Below are 20740 nucleotides of genomic sequence, written 5' to 3'. Positions count from 1 at the left end.
AGGACTTTCAAAAGAAGTATCTGCATGTGCAACCATGACTGTTTTAAAATAGCCCGCCAAAGTCATGCAGGTAACTCCGAGGTCGTGCATTCAATTGGTTTGAATGAGGAATACTACGGGAACTAGCGCCTTTTGTTAGAAGTCACACATGAGTAAAGTGGATAACCTCTATATCGCCATGTTATCTGATGTCGCTCAAATACTTCAAATCTTGGATATGACTCTTCCTTTTTGGCTGTTTACGTTAGCACATTGAAGGATATTGATATATAAACGTAAAAACGCTGTGAAAATGTTTTGGAAAATTTTACCTGAACCCCCCCCCCCTACTTTTTAGATTTTCGAGGACCGCACTGGCCAAACAAATCAGGGTCAACAATTCACAACTTCCGTCGGCAAACAATTTTTTTATGTTGTGTTGTGTTATGTATTGTTATGTTATGTTATGTTATGTTATGTTATGTTATGTTTTGTTTACGTTACGTTACGTTACGTTATGTTATGTTACGTTACGTTACGTCACGTCACGTCACGTTACGTTACGTTACGTTATGTTATGTTATCATGGTTAAGTTACATTATGGTATAAAATTATATAAAAACGACAAGATCCAAACAAATGATAAATTTGACAGCAACGCAAAATATTTATTAAATAATTAGAACATTATGTGACATGTAGAAAAATGGAAAGCAATTATAACAATTTCATCCGTCGACTATTTATTGGCGGGGTGGGGTGGGTCCTTTTCTTTTGACAAATGAACTCCTCAAGAATCGATAGCTCTAATGAATTACTCTAATGTGTAATAGACTAGTGTATAACATTTACTCCATCCAAAATATTTTTTTGTTCAGGCACGGGGTCAAGTATGAACCGACTAAAAATAAATTGACCCCGTTTCATTGCAAACAACCACTTTTGTAGTCAAATTTGACCCCGTACGGAGCCAAAAAGAACCCCAAAAGTGGTTGTTTGCAATGAACACTATTTGAACAGGGTCATTTATTTTTAGTCGGTGCATATTTGACCCCATATTTTTAAGTGTGTAGTGAAAGTTAATTCATTCTCTTTTCATACATTTGGATTTAGGGAACCGGTGACTACTTCATTATTCATTATTGAACCCTCGTAATTACAGAGGTTATTGGTATACCGTATAGGTAACAATTTCACCAAAACGGTTTTTGTGCACTGTGCATATAGAATTGTTAATAATCGGTATATTCGTTTGAGAATTTGAGTTTTTGAAAACTTGAGTTGTCATTCAAATAATACTTTTGGCAATAACAGACAAGTTGTGTAAGCAAACGGGAACCAAGGAAGGAAGCGACTTTCATTTGCCTTACAGTGTCAATTGTAGTTTAATGCAACTATAGTTAAAACTAAAAAGGCAACGTTAAAAGAGGTAACCATAATGTACATAATTATACAATTGAACAAGACAATAGAAACTTTACATGAACATTGAACAAGGCGATGAAAAATTTACCATTTACATTACTTTTTCTACCAAAAATATATAATATAAAAGTCTAAAATTAAGGCTTTTGTTCGAGCTTGAATAATTACACATTTGTAAAATATCACTTATGTAAAATCGAACATAAGAGGCCACTAAATACTAGATCACCAAAATCACCACAATTTTCCTGAAAAGCGATGGCGCCACAAATCTGTATTATTATAAAAATAGTAACCGTGGTAACTGCAAAGTTAAATAATCGTCACATGCGTTTATAAATTCATGTTATTATTTTATTTTGTGACGATTAAAGCAACTTCTAAAGCGTCCAACAGAACTTGTTCACCTTTGACCTTCGAACATTCTTCACTCCTCATGTACTCTAACAAATCATGTTGAATCTGATTGGACACGGTCTGTTTGAAATTTGCTGCATGAGATATAAAGTCCAATAGCAAACCCCCTTCTTCCGTGTCTTGGTAACAAGGTGTGACGTCATATGAAGCAGGTAGCATGTGTTTTTCGTAATCGATGTGGAGTTGTTTTAGTTGATTTCGGACGGCTGCGAAAGCGTCTACCTGGTTAGTCGCGTCATCAAAAAGATCAAATTTTCGAACGATTCGTTCTATCCCGCTGTCCTCTGCAAATAAAACAATGATATCGGAATTTATAAGCAAATAATGTAGGTTCTTCATGGCCACGAACAGAAACCAATTCGTAATTACAATAACGAGCGTTTCACTTTATCATTGCCCTTCCATTCAGCTGATTACACTGAACTTGTCACTTAAAGAGGAAGGCCCGTCATAGCAGTTCGTCTGGGGTGAACCAAACCTGCGTGGTTATCAAATTAATCAGTGACAAGTGACATCTCTGAATTTTCAGGTGCTTATTGATGCAATACCATCAAAACATCAATTAGCACCTCTCAAATTCAGAGATAACATTGTCACATACTGCAGTTACTGTCCGTTTTCCTATACACAATACACAGTGCTCTCACCATTGACGCGCGACCTTTACAAATAGTGTATGTTAGAAGTATATTGCATTTGCCTAGTTAACATCACTGTGTGAAAAATAACCGGCCAATATTTAAACTATTCTCCAAACTTCTAGCAAATATGTTTCTCTAACATGACCTAAAATTACAGCTAGGTTAGATGTTCAGAAATAGTCGCACTTTCGTAGAATATGAGTGAGGGCAAAGCATAGCTAGCTCATAGCTAGCCAACTCCCCGTGTTAATTGAATGGAGATTTGACCGAAAATATTGAGCTATATTGGTAACGGACCGCTCCGTTCTGAAGGATGCCACAAAAAAACCGGTACAAGCTACATTTAAACTATTCTATGAAATTCTAGAAAATATAGTTTTGTAACATCATTTTGTGTCCTAAATTTTTAGCTAATTTAGGTGTTTGGAAATAGTCGCACTTTTGTGTTTTAGGAACGACAGATAACACCAAAAATATGAAGAAATTATTTCCAAACCGTGTTAAGTCAACAATCATTATGTTGCTCATTTTCAAGAATGCTGGTTAACAAAAAGCAGGCCATTGTCTCATTTCGTGAACAAAGGTCCACATACCATTGTTTCCTTTATAATCAGTTACCCAACTGAAGCTGTATTATAGCACCTCAAAGCGATATCGCACATATAAAACAGACACATGTGCACAACCAGAGAAGATCCGATTTAATTAGTTGAGCTGTTTCAATGAGTGTTATCTTGGTTTAATAGCATTTAATGGGGTTTAAGTCCTGCAAAGGTCGAGATGAATTCTATTGTAGACATGACTGCATCATGACTGATTAATTTGCTAACCAGGCAGGCATATAGTAGCTTATAATTCTTACCATCCTGCATAACTATCAACAACTTGCCGCCATCCTCTAACAGATCGTACAAATAACTCACAGCCATCTGAGGGTCATCCGGATAATACAATGAGTGAACAGCGCTGATAAAATGAAACTTGCGTGCCGGGTTCGATTCCTGGTTAGCTTTAAACTCATCTAGTGTCATAGTATTCCAATCGTAAGTAATTCCTGATAACTGGTTGTTCGAATCGGCTACCATTGTTTGATACGTGGATATGGCTTCCTTGCTGGGGTCTATCACGGTGTTGGTGATTTTAGAAAAATGAGGTAGAAATTGACGGACAATCTTGCTGTCTAGTCTCCCTGGAAAGTATAAGAAAGAGGAACAGACTCTTCTTAAAGGAGATACACTCATAGAAATTATTGGCTGGGTTTACTATAAGGGTCACTCCATATCAAATCAAGGAGGCGCCCCACCTGACCCCCTCAGATTTGCTTTATATTTTAGTCATATGTTGTACCTGTACAAATATTAAAAACCTGCAAATTTGAGGTCTGTAGCTCTTACGGATTTTCTTTGGCAGGCATTTAAAGTTGGAGTAGGGAGGTCTAAATTTGGACCCAAAAGTTACCCTTAAATAAATTTCATCTTTGGGAGTCTGTGCCTTCTTTATAAAAAAAGAAAGAGAGGTCTGAAACTTTGCATACACACTAACTGCATGCAAAAAAAAAAAAAAAATAAAAAATATAACAAATCTGTAATTGCGCGTTGTGTCACGGGGTCATTAAATATGCAAGAAAAATGTAATGTTTTGTAAACTGGCAAGTTTAGCCCCTAAATTCACATTTTTTGTCAGATTAATTATTTTTGTTGTCACCGATGCTATATATAGGATAAATACAATGCATACCCAAAAATTGGGGTCACAACTCATTTATATTTCGAACAGCGCCCTCACGAAGATGAAATTTATTGCAAATTCAACATTTTCAGGGGCCCAAAGTCGATGTGGTCCACCTTCAAAATTTATAAAACATCACTTTTATATAACTACTAGTCTTAAATTACAACTTTGCTAAGTCCCAGTAATTGTATAGGTTGACTTCATATAAAATGACAAGCCCAAAGTTGACCATTTTCTTATGATTGCATGTAGTGCAAATGTGCCGAATTCGGAAGGCTTGAAAGTCAAATTGGCCACAATATTAAAAATAAATGATTAGATGAGTAGTTATTGGCCCTATTTACTTGTATTTCCATTTCGTTTTCAATATATACAGATTTTCTATGGTAGCCATTTAAAGTTGGAGTGCAGCGCCCTCACGAAGATGTTTTGTAAACTGGCAAGTTTAGCCCCTTAAATTCACATTTTTTGTCAGATTAATTTTTTTTGTCACCGATGCTATATATAGGATAAATACAATGCATACCCAAAAAATTGGGGTCACAACTCATTTACATTTCGAACAGCGCCCTCACGAAGATGAAATTTATTGCAAATTCAACATTTTCATGGGGCCCAAAGTCGATGTGGTCAACCTTCAAAATTTATAAAACATCACTTTTATATGACTACTAGTCTTAAATTGCAACTTTGCTCAATCCCATTAATTTTATAGATTGACTTCATATAAAACGACAAGCCTAAAGTTGACCGTTTTCTTATGATTGCATGTACTGCAAATGTGCCGAATTCGGAAGGTTTAAAAGTCAAAATGGCCACAATATTGAAAATAAATGACTAGATGCATAGTTATTGGCCCTATTTACTTTTATTTCCATTTTATTTTCAATATTGGGGTCAATTTGACTTTCAACCTTCCGAATTCGGCACATTTGCACCCTTTTTGCACTACATGCAATCATAAGAAAATGGTTAACTTTGGGCTTGTCATTTTATATGAAGTCAACCTATACAATTACTGGGACTTAGCAAAGTTGTAATTTAAGACTTGTAGTTATATAAAAGTGATGTTTTATAAACTTTGAAGGTGGACCACATCGACTTTGGGCCCCCTGAAAATGTTGAATGTGCAATAAATTCCATCTTCGTGAGGGCGCTGTTCGAAATGTAAATGAGTTGTGACCCCAATTTTTGGGTATGCATTGTATTTATCCTATATATAGCATCGGTGACAACAAAAATAATTAATCTGACAAAAATGTGAATTTAGGGGGCTAAACTTGCCAGTTTACAAAACATTACATTTTTTTCTTGCATATTTAATGAGCCCGTGACACAACGCGCAATTACAGAATTTTTTATTTTTTATTTTTGACAAAATGGGCATGCAGTTAGTGTGTATGCAAAGTTTCAGACCTCTCTTTCTTTTTATAAAGAAGGCACAAACGCCCAAAGATGAAATTTATTTAAAGGGCAACTTTTGGGTCCAAATTTAGACCCCCTACTCCAACTTTAAATGGCTGCCACAGAAAATCCGTAAGAGCTACAGACCTCAAATTTGCAGGTTTTTAATATTTTTACAGGTACAACATATGACTAAAATATAAAGCAAATCTGAGGGGGTCAGGTGGGGCGCCTCCTTGATTTGATATGGAGTGACCCATAAGTGCTTAGATAGCGACGTTTTCACGTATTTTTTGTGTGACCTGAGAGCCCCTCAGATATCGAATTGCATTTTTAAAACGAGGAATGCCCTTCTGATATCAAATAATTTAGCTTTTTTTCAAATTCGCGATATAATACATATTTTATGGCAAATGATTAAAAATTGATATTTTTGAAATTTTAAAACAGCCCTTGAAGTAAATTGTGTAAATCTAATAATATGAACCTTAAGTGTATATGTAGCTGGAATGAAAAGCCGACGATCAATTGAAAATGTTGACCTTTCATAATGAAGATATAGATTCCCCAAAAAAAAAAAAAAAAAAGATCTTAATTTTTCAGGTTTGGGGGGGGGGAATGTATTTTAATACGCTTCTAAAATCAGAGACTATATAAAGACACTATGATATCAAAGTCATAGTTATATTGCTCCCGGTTATTACTTAAAAACCCACGTACCTGTGCCGCCACCAACACTTAACATCCTGACCTCGTCAGAAGGGAATGTTTTCTTCAACTCTGCTGCAACATCTGGAAGACATTGATTTATCCATGCTTTGAACCCGTGACTTACTGCTTGTCTTTCATACGTCTCAAAGGCAGTGTTATACCGGTCTAAGTCGTCAGTCAGACACGCGAATTTGGGCTGGGAATCCATGCTCCTGTTCCCGCTCCTGACGGAGAGAAAAGTATGTGTGATATAACGATTAGAAAACGAGTATCTACGTTTTCGTAGATTATAGTGTGCATTATTGCTCCTTGGATTTGTGATACTTCTTTTCATCACACGTGCAGATTTCTTTCTTTCCATTGTCGACTTGAGTCTGTTCTTAAAATGGCAAAGCTAAGTCACTTTGTACTTCAATATCCACGTTTTCTGGTATAACGTATTTAGTAAATGCAGTTCATGCTAGTTCAGACGTAGTAAACTTTAGAGATGCTACCGGTAATGCAGGTGTCACTCTGCAGCCTGGACCCACCCTCCTCAGGTCATCACCTTTCTTCACCTGAGCCAATTATTTGTAACGTCAGGATTTCACCATCACTTCACATACTTTACAAAAAGCAAAGGCAGAGCATCACTCTTATCAGCAAATGTGTTAGTCCAGGCTTCACCCTTTGAAATATTTCCATAGGTGAGGCTTCACTTTTGTGAACCAACTATCATTGGGGATTTATAGGAAGCATGGCGACAGGTAGTGGATACGATGTCACATCACCAGAAAACACAAATTACTAGTCAAAGCTTCACACCTTTCATGATTTGTAATAGGTAAAGCTTCACCCAATGAAGAACAAAGAACGTCAGGACTTCACTACAACAACAAATAGGTCAGGGTCAGGCTTAGGCGTCTAATAGACGTCTATATTTGGTGACCTCTGAGGAGGGTGGGTCCAGGATGCAGAGTGATGCTTGCATAAAAGGACATAAATTTAGTAATAATTTGTAACATAACTGTTTTATACAAGAGGGACGACTCAAACCCTCTGATAATTCATGGTGCGTCATTCGACAGAAGACGTTTTCAGTATAATGGATGTACACTTCTCTGCCGGGATAAGATGTCACTCTCTAAATTAAAAACATGTTTAATTAATGCTGAAAGCTTAATCACGTCACGTGATATCTGAAAGCATTAACCATTTAAGATTCTTAATTGCATAGTCATTACCCACAATGCAATGTACACCGAAGCAGCAACTCGCTTAACCCATTTTAAAGCTGTTGTATGTTTGGCGTATATCACTTGCAGGCTACACATAATGCAAAAAAATAATAATAATACGATTTTCTGAATGAGCAAATCTCTGAATAGGGCTTTAAAGAACAACACGTGTATTGCATTATGTACAATTCAAACAAACAACAATAAAACAAATCAAAACAAAACAAGAGTATCTTACCAATTTCGTGCAGTTTTCCCAGTCTGTTTATTATCAACAAATAGAAACAATTACACTCAGTTCCAATTCCAAATAACATTTCTGTAAATGACAGTTTTACCAGGGAAGTACAAAGAGTCTCCTTGCACTTCCCTGGTAACAAATATAATTTCTGAAGTAGTTTAATGGTTTCAAATAACAGTACTAAATTAGTCATTGAAAATTAGAAAATAAAAAGATTAAGCTAAGCAATTGTATGTTGTGTTTAAAATATGCTGAGCATCAGTCTTGTTTCTTAAGCAATAAAATATTTAAAAGAATATCTTTTCTGAAGCAATTTTTAAATGCTTTAAAATGCTTTAGAAATTAACATTTCAAAAGTAGTTGATTGTTTAAATAATAACATTTCAATGATTGAACAATTCTGAAGCAATTTAATGGTTTAAAATACCATGAAGTAATTGAATGATTAAGATTATATTACAGCAAATTAACCATTCTCAAGTAGATGAATGACTTGAGGATAGCAACTATTTTAAACTGTTGCGATTTGGTAGTTAACAGCAGATAGCACTTTTGTAGACTAAATCCTCCAGTCCTTTCAACATCTACGCACGGTCATCGGGTTGCGCTGCCTGAATAAGGCAACGTAAAGGATTGTGGGTAATAAAAGGCGCCGCAATTCTGGGCCTGGAAGGATTCAGGCTAGTACTTTTGTAGGTCCGGTGGTTCTTGACTTATGTTAAGAGGGCAACACTTTCGTAAAACGTTTAACTCATTAACAACAATAAATCAAGCAAGTTTTCAAAGTACAATTAATGATATGATTTGTAGAATTAAATTTCGCAAAACATCAAAGTGTTATTGTTATTAAATTCATAGCTATTCATACAACTAGTCCAATAAAATTCCACTTACATGCAGACGTTACGTAAACTACCAGTTTACTTTTTCGATGCTATTGTTGCAATGACGATCAGTGTAAAGCTGATGTTTTTAGACAGAAATAACAAACTTATCACCGAAGATCAAGACAAAGCAGAAGAGGAGAAACACCTCAAAGACGCCCTCCAAAAATGTGGCTATCCAGCATGGAGTGTTGAGAAAGTTAAAAATCAGATGGCTAAGCGTAAGCCTATGAAAGAAAGGACCAAAAAAAAAAGAGAGGCTACAAAGTCAAAAGGGTTGGTTGTCATCCCTTACGTGGAGGGCGTGTCGGAACTTATCTCCAGGGTGTGTAAATCGTATAATATCGAATGAAACCACATTGTACTTTGCGTAACTCCTTGGTCCATCCCAAGGACAAACGGAAGCCGCATAACTCAACAGACGTCATCTATTCAATTCCATGCAGAAATTGTGATTTGTCATATATCGGGGAGACGGGTAGGAAGTTCGGAAAGCGATTGGATGAACACAAAACGGAGGCAGAGAAAATTGGTGATAACATAAAAAGCAGAGCCACCAGAAAGGCTTCCCTATCAGTCGTCCATAAATCTGCCATTACAGATCATGTGGTAGAAAATAATCATGTCATCGACTGGGAGGAGGCTAGGATCGTAGGCAAAGAGAGTAATAGGTACAAGAGGTGGATCAAGGCGGCAATCACCATTAGGAAGCAGGGCAACACCATGAACAGAGACGAGGGGCAATACAACTTAAGTCACGTATTTGACGATCTGATTTCTGAAGGAAAATCAACTGGCAACTCCGTTGCTAAGCAGCAGAAAACATCAGCTGTACACAGATCGTCATTGCAACAATAGCATCGAAAAAGTAAACTGGTAGTTTACGAAACGTCTGCATGTAAGTGGAATTTTATTGGACTAGTTGTATGAATTTGCAAATAACAATCTACTATGAACAGTCCTGATGAATATCTTCAAGAATCAAAGTGTTAATTTTCAATAATATTATATTGATTTATATGAAAATCGAGTTTTTGGCTGCTTCGACCAATAGGCTAATACCTCGTGTACCCGTAAAGGCCTATTCAGTGATTTGCATATGCATCTGGAGGATGGAGGATTTTGGAGTGTATTAAAATGATTAAATCTGGAGGATCGTAAAATTATCAAAATTCAGGCTTCAACTTTTACAATACTACCGTTTTCCACATTTTTTGCCAAATTTTTCATTTCAAAAATACCATTTTAATGCCATATCCTTCACTTTTAGCAGTATATGCACTTTATAAACAATTAAATTTTTTAAACACTTTCGCCAGGATCACTGAATGGATCTTTAATTCAATATAATAATGAAGCAATGGCAATACTGTTTTAAGCAGCTGAAGACTACAAGCAGCACTGTCTCAATAACGGGCCCAATAACAGCTCTGCAATTGAATTTTTTAGTGTCTTAGCAATTCTGGCGCAATTAGTCCCATCTTCTCAACATCGCTGAAGCACATAAAACAAGCAATTCAATATGCTAAAGTATTACAATGTTATTTCTTTATAATGTTTTAAGTGAATACAAAAGCTTTTATACATAAAATAAAAACATGTTATTTCTCTATACAAAACAATGTTTTTGTCTGTTTGGTTTTGTTTGTCTGCGCCAGTGTACTTTTGTACTGTTTTGCTGACACTTCTGTTGGCTCTGAAATTAGCCATTTTTGGCCATCGAACTTTGCCCGTTTTTGTACCTACATTGGTTGTTTGGTTTACCGAGTCTGTTTATGTGCACAATGATTTTCATCACTTGATCTGGTGTCCTTTTAATTTTGTATTCCCATTGATCCTTCTTGTTTTTGTAGGTTTAGCACTTTTGTGAGCCTTGGAACTGGTACTTTTTGAATATCGAACTTAATACTTCTATGCCTACATTTGTTGGTTTTGTGTTGGTTGGTGTACCTTGCTCTTTTTCTTTCTAATACAATACGTTATGCCAACGAATAATAGTTTTAACTAATGCTAAGGTTATATTTTTTGGGTTTTGGTTCTGGTAAAAACGTTTAATAACAATAAATGTCGGGTTATATAAAGGTTATAAAAAAGCAAACATTTTTTGCCCAATATTTTGCCAACACTTAAATAATATTTTGTAAGAATATTTGTAGTTAGTTATCAAAAAATGTTTTTGAATATTATAAAAATGTTTTATACCTTTATATACCCTTTATATAACCCGACATTTAAAACGTTTTCTGGCAACCTTTTCTAACCATTTACGAATGCTGTCGAAAACATTTTGTGTTTGCTGGGTAGCTATTTTTAACATGAATACAAAAACAGTGTGTGCAAAAGTATTGTCGCCTATTTGGATACATAGACTTTCACTAATCATTCTTAAGCATTTCATGTGAATATCAAGAGCTGCATTCGGTATAAAATGTAAAATATATATACTTTTCTTGCAAAAGCTAATAACTATTAACAACATACTTCATTTAATAGTCTACGCTAGTTTTTGTTCTTCAAAAAATTTTACTTCTGCTAAAACAAAACAATGTTCAAGTTCAAATTTTGCGTTCAATGGTCAATGCAGTCTCATCCGAATTCAGAAGCACTTTCTCCCCATCAACTCTGGCGCAATCGGCACTCCGTACATATTCCAAAAATTCCTTTTGCAAGTCACTAGGTGCAACTTTTTCAAAATTCATTATATGAGACAGAAAGTCAACAATATAACTTCCTTCTTCAGTGGCTTGGTAACAGGAAGTGACGTCACACGATGCTGTTAGAAGTTCTTGGTCATAATGGATTTTCTGATCTTTAAGGTGAGTTAAGATGTTAGGTAACGCAGCAAGAAGAGCATTGGCTCCGTTGTAAAGAGGATAGCGGCGAAGGATTTTCAGGTAGCCACAGTTTTCTGTATGGATGAGAGAAGTTATAATTGAAACTGTTACAGGAACAAAACGTATAACAATGGCTTCTTTCCAGAATCTGCAATACCATAAATTGAAAATATTTTAATATTTAACAAAATGTGTAACTTCCTGTATTTCGTGTACAAAAACGACTCGACTAGAAGATTAGGTTTTCCATGTCCAGTGGAAGTAGATGCGGTCCACAAATGCCAATAAATGAAAACTGCTCTAATATTTAACAAAACTGCATGGTCTCAAGACCAGTTATTTACCACCACTGTAAAATCGGTACTAACATGGACAATAACAACCAAAATGAGAAAAGCTTTGGATGGCTGCTATACCCGTCTCTTGCTGAAGGCACTAGATATCTCATGGCAAACTCACACCACCAACAAAGAACTATATGGGAATCTGTTACCAATCTCTGACAGGCTCAGGATTAGAAGGTTAAAGTTTGCAGGGCACTGTGCAAGAAGCGAAGAGGAAGCAGCTTCAATCGTTCTTATATGTGGCAGCCCAAACATGGAAAGAGAACAAGAGGTCCACCCAAGAAGGATTATATCAAGATGTTGGCAGATGATACGGGATTAACAGGCCCAGACATCAAAAATTGTATGCTAGCCAGAGCAGTTTGGAGAGCCATTATGGGAGTCCGACTACAAGAGTCGACATAAGCAAGTAAGCAAGGTCTCAAGACTCACATTGTTCATCATGTAAAATATGGAGTGGTTTGCACTCTCTAGAATAGCCTACCTCCGAGTCGTTAGAATAGACACCACACAATACGTAAGCCTATAGAGTTCAATGGAGTTTTACTTGACTTGCTTTATTCAGCAACGAAGCATTCTAGACAATGCAAACCATTCATAATTTGATTTATTTTTACATGATAAACAATTTGAGACCAGATTTGTTATGATCGGGCGTTTTCAGGGTTTGTCCTGGATTGGGGTGGGGTGTACTTAGATTCTGGTCTGGTACCCATCATGCTCAATCCGAAGAAGGCGAGACTATCGGCCCTTATAGTCTCGAGACTCCCACTAGGGGTATCAAATCTAAAATCTAAAAATTGACTCTCTAAGGGATAGCATATTCCTAAAGTCTCTAGTACTCACCATCTTGCATCATGATAATAAGTAAGCCACCTTCTGCTAGCTTGTCGTGCAGATAATCTATGGAAGCTCCTTGGTTCTTTACATAATACAGGGAATGCATGGCGCTTATCAGATGAAACTTCCCGCTTTCTGACCCAGCAGGCGACGTCATATATTCATCCAAACCTTGGTGATTCCATGTACACGACACGTCTGCTAGTTGGTTGCATGTGGTAAAATTATTCACCCGAGATTTGTATTCTGAGAGCATATCACCACTTGGCTCCACCACGTGATTATCGATAGATTCGAATTTGGCGCGTATGTGTTTCAGCATGGTACAGTCGATTTCACCTGTTTAGAATGAAATTAGATACGTCACAAGCGTTGACGATAAAGTAAAATTGAATTGAACTGAATTGAGAACTATGAGACTGCCTGTAACGACATTCAAAAACAATTACGAAAATGCAAATGAAAGGTAAGAGATGAAAAAAGAATAAAAGAACGAACGAACAACAGCAACAACCAAACAACAAACAAAATGTAAATAAATAAAAATAAGCAAGGAAACATGCGAACAAAACAATCTACTCACCATTTCCGCTGCCGACATTCAACATACGAAGTTGTTTCACATCTGGAAAATTCTCACGAAGCTTGGCAACTATTGTCTCTGGAAATGTCTTTTGAAGCCACACTTTGCTGAATGTATACTCGACAACTTTGTTGTCGTATGTAGTGACGCTTCGAAAATAGTGGTTGTTGTCATCTGTGATACATCGAGCACCAGGGATCGTCGTTGACGTTGTCATGGTTTCACGCGACGCTTCTTCTGATTGGACGCTATCACTGAAAATATTAATTAGTTATGAAAAGTGTCTAATTTGACTCATTAAAATATAATCAGTCATTATGGAAGTTTTATCATTCAACAAAATAAGTCTGAAATATGATTTATAATGCTGAAAACACATTTGCCATGTTAATGAAACTATAAACATTGTACATAAAGTTGGCTTGGCGGAGAATTTAAAACATCAATTTTCACTATCATGACGAATTTGTGTCAATTTAGGTTAGTCGTGTACAAAGTATTTTTTTACGCGGAAACAATACATTTTTCCTGAGATTAATGTAAAAGTTAAGTCTCTATATAGCAAAGTAGATCATTTTGAATTTGCAGTATCCATTGTTCATGTTGTTCATTACCATCGGTGACACAATAGATATGATTATAATTATGAAATTAATATTGTGACCATTTTTCAGCAATTCTAACGTTCAAAAATCTTCCATTTGCAATGATTAATTATTAGTCAAAAAAGAAACTTTGTTTCAGAACTAATTAATATTATCAGAAGTAATCCTCGATATGAGGGGTGCTTGAAATTCAATCCGAGGTCATTCGAGGTCAGATGTAATACCGTAAAAACCCGATAGTTAACATATGTGCTTACTATCGAGCGCTTTTAAAACATGCAAACATGAAATGCCCCATCCACAAAAGTGTAAAAGGTTTTGAGCAAATCATCGATACACAGAGCTATATATGAACAAGTAAATCTGCAAATTTGTGTCTCAACCCCATTAGCTCAGTTGGTAGAGCGCCGGAATTCGGTACAATTTCATGTTTTCAAAAGCGCTCGATAGTAAAGCATATGCTAACTATCGAATTGTTACGGTAGGCCTATAGGGGTAAAATGTTCCAATTACGCTCAAACTTGGTGACGAGAATTCTCGATAGGAGAGGGAACATGACAAAAATCAATCCGAGGTCAAATGTAATATAGTGGTCAAATGTTCCAATTGGGGTCAAACTTAGTGACAAGAATCCTCGATAGGAGGGGGAACATGACAAAAATCAATCCGAGGTCATCCGAGGTCAAATGTAATACGTATGTATACGTCAAATGTTCCAATTGCCGGGCTCAAACTAGTGAAGAGAATCCTCGATAGGAGGGGGAATATAACAACATATTATAAGAGCTCTTTTTATTTGCCCAACTCATACAAAAGATAGCAGAATAATCATTATTCTACACTAGCTTTGATCCCATCTCATTTTCGTGTTCCACAGCCTAGCCTCATCCCCCACCCTTTTTCTAAAAAAAGATTGAGAATTTTATACCATCGAAAACCTATAATGTGTTTACAAAATAAATTTAGTTCGTGTAGACTTATTCACTTGGCAAAAATATCTTCATTTTCGTATTTATGAACGAATACAACACAGTGCCATATGGAACATAGGCCTCTCATCATGATCATGCATAATCGGAAAATCGGAATCAACCGACGGATGTTTTGGGCATAAGGGACCGTTCACAAACATTTGTAAGGGGGGGGGGGCTGATGCAAAAAAAATTTATCGCGAATATTTTTCGGGTCCCCCTTTACAGACCTCGAAAATTTCAGGGCCCCCTTTTTGACATGAAAATTATGGGTCAACCCCATAGAAAAGCATATAAACTCAATTTTTCCAGGAAAATTTGTGGTCATTTTTCAGGGCCCCCCTTTTTGCATCAGCCCCCTTACAAGTGTTTGCGTGGATATCTATACTGAAACACACCATAAAATTATAAAAAGAAGATGTGATCTATGATCAAAAGATGTGATTATTTACACTACTCCCCATTCCAGAAAAAAACACTAATTTTTTTGGATTAAAAAATATTATCATGTTTTGCCAAATGAAACATATCTAAATCCTAATCCTTTTCGCCAGCCCATTCGGGGCTGGTACCTGTTTCAGGTTTGGGGTCAGTTTACTCAAGAGATTATATTTTAGTGGTATTGGAAAGATTTTTTTTTTTTACTTTTTGTGGTTAAATTTTTTAAAAATATTTTAATTCGATTTGTTAGGAAAAGTAAGTATGTTTTGCCGTTTCAACGAACGAAAACGAGTGAGTATTACCAAAGTTATGTTTGAACTAATTAATTATGACTTTAAAAGTTTAAAGGCCTAAATGTAACAATAATAGTTAATATATATAGCATCATATGGTCAGCAGAAGAAAATCTGACATCACCTATGATGTCATATCAGTGTCCTTGACCGGGGTCCTTACTCCTTGACCACTGAACAGCGTGATATCATGTTGATAACAGATCTATAGAATCAAAATCTTCATCATATCCCGGATCATATCACAGATTCTCAACAATCTGTGATCATATGGACCATATTGATGTGAAAGTAGTTATCTATCATATCCTGTGTCGTTTTATGGATAAAAATGACTCAAAATGTTATTGATGAAATGGTTGCTATCATAAACATCAGTTTTGTCTTTTCAACAGGAAAAATCCGATGCAAAATAAAGTTTTTAGGGCCTAGCTATAATATGGGCATAATTTATGCATATAGTATTGAACAATGTACCCCATTTGACATGCACTTATAGAAAAATAAATTGTCTTACTTTATTAATTTAATAACTTCTTTATTATAAATAAAATGACACATAACTATTTGATTCATAAAATTACATTCAACAAAATGATTGAAGAGAAAACACACAAGGCACTAGGCAGAGTGTTATAGAATGGAGTATGTAAGATGCCATGTCCATAGCTTCGCAGGAGTTTCCGACTAGCAATCAACATGATCAGCACATTCAGAAAAACACAGTTTAAGAGTGAAGATTGTAGTGAGTAACCAGTCCTTTATAAATGTGCTGGCCACTATCTATTATAATATAGTAGGCTTAAACTATACATTGCGAATTAATTAAGTTATTTTAAAATAAAATGTACATGTAAGTTAACTCAAACCGGCAGTGTATATATCGAAAGCAGTGAAATCGGACATTCCTAAGCGAAGATATTGAGTTCGTAAGTTCTGGTATTACAAAATTGGAAATTGAGATATCGTGGGTAAAAAGCTGAAAAGACAAAAAAAAAAAACCAACGACAACAACAACAACAACAACAACAAAACAAACAGACCAGAACAATTTGGAGTACATGTAATGAATTAAAAGAGTTGACATGAGATTAGGAATTAATGTTTTCTGCTGTTTCAGTGTGCATGTTCTCATCGTTGATGGTTTGGTGGACTGTCATGTAGATGTAAGCGTGATCCTAAAAATGCCTTTCACATTGACCAAAACTAATTACAAGACCTCTTCTACATTGAGGCTGGCTTTCCCTTTTAAAGGGAATTTTTATTAGTCCTAAAGGCAATGAAACCGGGGGGGGGTCACTCCCATTGTGGCCTGTACACCATCCGCGATAATGAAAACGCGCAAAAAGGGTCGTTTTTTCGCGGGTAGGCACGATACTCGCGTATCGCGTTTAGGGTGTCAAAAACATGAAAAACTGGAAAAAAGGGTAGCAAAATTCCAATTTCTAAATACGCGGAAATGAAATTTAGGGTATGAAATTTGATGTTAGGAATGAAATCCCTGTTTAGGGTGTCGTTTTAGCCAAGGGTTAAATCCTTGTTTAGGGTGCTTTTCAAAAGTTGATTATCGCGGATGGTGTACAGGCCACAATGGGAGTGACCCCCCCGGGCAATGAAAGTAAAATTTTGATATTTGGTCAATTTTTTGGAAATAGGGCCAAAAACATTAGGGCGTTTTTCGACCTTTTTTCGCATTCTGTGACAAAAAAGCCCAAAGACTTGAACAAAGACTAATTTCAAGTTATGCATTCAAACACATTTTCCAATCTTTTTAATTATTTTATAGCCAAAATAACATTATATAATATTAAAATTATGTGCTAACTCTTACCCTATACTCAAGATTTTGAATGCTTAGACTTGTGGCAAGTCCTACAATTTTGTGACTATAATTGTAAGACTATAATTGCATGTTTGGACCCATTGGTGACATCCCGCTATCTCTATAGGACCGCTATCTCTAAGGTTCGCTATCTCTAAGGTTCGCTATCACTAACGTGTTAAGTCTATGGAGATCAGAATCCCGCTATCTCTAATAGAAGCCGTGTTCAGACGGGCTTAGGGGTAAGTTCGTGTTAAGCTAACACGAAGCTATCTCTAAGGTAGCTTCGTGTTAGCGCCCGTCTGAACAAGTATCGTGTTAACTACCTCGAAGCTTAACACGGAAGATTTACCACAGAGAAATCTCTGTGGTAGCGCGCTAACACGAAGCGATCGTTCCGTGTTAGCGCCCGGCGTATGAACAAGATTCCGGGGTAAGCTTGACCTTATGGATACAACACTTACAATTTCGCAGTATTTTAAATATCTGTAGCAATAAATTCACAATAATTTATCTCTGATTCTCACCGAGAATGAACATGATGAAAAAAGCACCACAGAAACGAAAACAAAACAAAAAAACAACAACATTAAACTGGTCAAAAGAAGAAACGGAAGAGCTGATAAGTGTCTTGAAAGACAAAGAAACTGAGTGGAGAAGAAAATAACAGCGAAAAAACACGTGTAGGACATAATTGCCCTGAAACTAAGAGATAACTTCCAGTAAATTCCTATATTTACCACGAAGCAAAGACCGAGCCGTGCAGCTAACACGGAGTGCTTAGAGTTAAAGACCACGAGGAAGGACCGTGTGGACAAGTATCTGTGTTAAGTCATGACCTTGCACTACCTCCGTGTTACGGTAACACGGAGGTAAGCTCCCGTGTGATCATGCCTAGAGAAAAGGATTCGCTATACCTAAAAAAGGGTCCGCTACTTCTAAGGTTCGATATCACTAATTTAGAATAAGGTTCGCTAGTTCTAAGGTTCGATATCACTAATTTTAAATAAGGTTCGCTATCACTAATTTAAAATAAGGTTCGCTATCACTAATTTTGAATAAGGTCCGCTATCACTAATTTATTGAAGGTTCGCTATCTCTAAGGTTCGTTATCACTAATTGCAATAAAGGTCCGCTATACCTAAGGTTCGCTATCACTAATTTTGTTTAGGGTTCGCTATCCCTAATTAATTAAGGTTCGCTATCTCTAAGGTTCGCACTAATTTTGATTAGGGTGCGCTATACCTAAGGTTCGTTATCACTAATCTTAAATAAGGTCCACTATCTCTAATTTTAAATAAGGTCCGCTATCTCTAATTTTAAAAAAGGTCCGCTATCTCTAATTTTAAAAAAGGTCCGCTATCTCTAATTTTAAATAAGGTCCGATATCTCTAATTTCAAATAAGGTCCGCTATCTATAGCCTACCTTATTTAAAATTAGAGATAGCGAACCTTATTATAAATTAGAGATAGCGAACCTTGTTTGAAATTAGAGATAGCGAACCTTAGAGATAGCGAACCTTAGAGATAGCGAACCTTAGAGATAGCGAACCTTATTTGAAATTAGAGATAGCGAACCTTAGGGATACCGGGATTGTTAAAATTAGAGATAGCGGACCTTATTTTAAATTAGTGATAGCGAACCTTAGAGATAGCGAACCTTCACCAAATTAGTGATAGCGGACCTTATTTAAAATTAGAGATAGCGAACCTTATTTAAAATTAGTGATATCGAACCTTAGGAATACCGAACCTTTTTCAAAATTAGAGATATCGAACCTTAGGTATAGTGGACCTTTTTCGTAATTAGTGATAACGAACCTTAGGGATAGCGAACCTTAGAGATAGCGGTCCTTAGAGATAGCGGTCCTTAGAGATAGCGAACCGTAACCTGGACCATTTTCCCTCAAATTGCAAAAATATTAAAATCTTTTATTGCCAGTTAGAACTATAACTGAAGGATTAGGATTTAGCAATGTTTGGCAAAACAGGATGATATTTTTCTTAATCCAAAAAAAATAGTGCTGTATTTTTCTAGAATGGGGAGTAAAGCATGATGTGATCTATTATTAAAATCTCAGGAATGTATAAAAAATGGACCATGTGAATTTTTGGTATCCGGCAGACTGTTTCTTTAAGGGATCTAAAATGAGCGTTTATTGCGTTTCGACAGTATTTTTGTGGAACATGAGAGCACCTCAGACCTATCAATTGCATTCTGAATACGAAGCATGTCTTTCTGATATCAAATAATTTTCATTTTTGAAAATCACAATATAATACAAATTTTATGACAAATTATAAAAATTTGATATTTTTCAAAATTTTGATATATAACAGTCCTCGAAGTAAATTATATAAATCTAATGACATATTCTTAAAGTGTATGTAGCAAGGAGGAAAAGCCGACGGTCAATTGAAAATTTTGACCTTTCATATTGAAGATATGGATTTTTCCCCAAAAGACCTAATTTTTTTGGTGTTTTGGGAAAAAATCCATATCTTCAATACGAAAGGTCAAAATTTTCAATTGATCGTCGGCTTTTCATCACCTACATACACTTTAAATATAAATCATCAGATTTATAAAGTTTACTTCAAGTACTGTTAAATATTAAAAATATCAATTTTTAATGATTTGCCATAAAATGTGTATTAAATTGCGAATTTCAAAAAATCAAAATTATTTGATATTAGAATGACATTCTTCGTATTCAGAATGCAATTCGATATGTCTGCTGTGCTCTAATGTCCCACAATAAATACTGTCCAAACGTTCATACCCCAGCCCTTAATTAAACAAAAGATTTGAATCAGACATAAAAAACATCATGACATAGGCCTATATATAGCCGACCAACATCATGCTACATACCGCCATTAAATACACATTTTCGATCAGTTCTAGCTGTTATTTTAATTTTAATGTAACATTTTTTTTTTGTGATAAAGCAAGCACTGCACACCTTACAAGCACAACCAGTGTATATTAATATAAGCACCGTTACTGCATGTACACCCCTGCACACGGTACATTTGTGTTACTTTTTGTACTGTTCGGGATTTACAGCATCCATTTTTTTTGTCAGTATCAGGATTAGATTTTATACCTTACCTTTACAGAGTATTCCTATCCGACATAACCTGTAAACCAACAGTAAAATATCACTGATCTGCCTTTGGTTAATGTCGACAATCTGTTGATGTCAGGGACTGCTTTACACAAATAGCATTAACAGCAGTAGCAGTAGCACTGCGCTTTCAAGACAGTCGACCCCTGGCAAGTCTTTGAAAAACACAATTGACGGTGAAAATAACTGCTGTGAAAACAGTATAATGGTTAAGTTACAAAGGTC

The 20740-nt window shown here is 35.9% G+C and overlaps 1 protein-coding gene across 2 annotated transcripts; it reads right to left on the bottom strand.

The window, feature by feature from the left end:
* Positions 1–999: 999 nt before the first annotated feature.
* Positions 1000–20719, bottom strand: LOC140135793 (histamine N-methyltransferase-like). 2 transcript variants are annotated; one of them, XM_072157413.1, is made up of 4 exons: positions 20500–20714; positions 6319–6533; positions 3326–3652; positions 1000–2106 (listed from the first exon to the last, which is right to left on the bottom strand). In XM_072157413.1, exons 2-4 carry the CDS (start codon positions 6515–6517, stop codon positions 1760–1762), a joined length of 873 nt encoding a protein of 290 aa, XP_072013514.1. In that variant the 5' UTR covers positions 6518–6533; positions 20500–20714; the 3' UTR covers positions 1000–1759. The 2 variants fall into 2 exon arrangements, with proteins under 2 accessions (XP_072013514.1, XP_072013513.1); XM_072157412.1 differs by lacking the exons at positions 1000–2106; positions 3326–3652; positions 6319–6533 and adding exons at positions 10634–11559; positions 12676–13008; positions 13253–13506 and having other exon boundaries at positions 20500–20719.
* Positions 20720–20740: the final 21 nt, after the last annotated feature.

This window comes from Amphiura filiformis, chromosome 16 (genome assembly GCF_039555335.1).
Source record: "Amphiura filiformis chromosome 16, Afil_fr2py, whole genome shotgun sequence".
Classification (NCBI taxonomy): Eukaryota; Metazoa; Echinodermata; class Ophiuroidea; order Amphilepidida; family Amphiuridae; genus Amphiura; species Amphiura filiformis.
The sequence above is the reverse complement of the archived record's forward strand: the minus strand, read 5'-3'. Positions and strand labels throughout refer to the sequence as shown.

What these genes read in the sequence shown, in the direction of transcription:
- LOC140135793 (XM_072157412.1), bottom strand. Translation starts at nt 13,469, where the DNA reads ATGACAACGTCAACGACGATCCCTGGTGCTCGATGTATCACAGATGAC. An exon ending in GAATGTCGGCAGCGGAAATG is followed by an intron (nt 13,009 to 13,252) that starts GTGAGTAGATTG and finishes CATTCTAAACAG; the next exon opens with GTGAAATCGACTGTACCATG. An exon ending in TATTATCATGATGCAAGATG is followed by an intron (nt 11,560 to 12,675) that starts GTGAGTACTAGA and finishes TCATCCATACAG; the next exon opens with AAAACTGTGGCTACCTGAAA.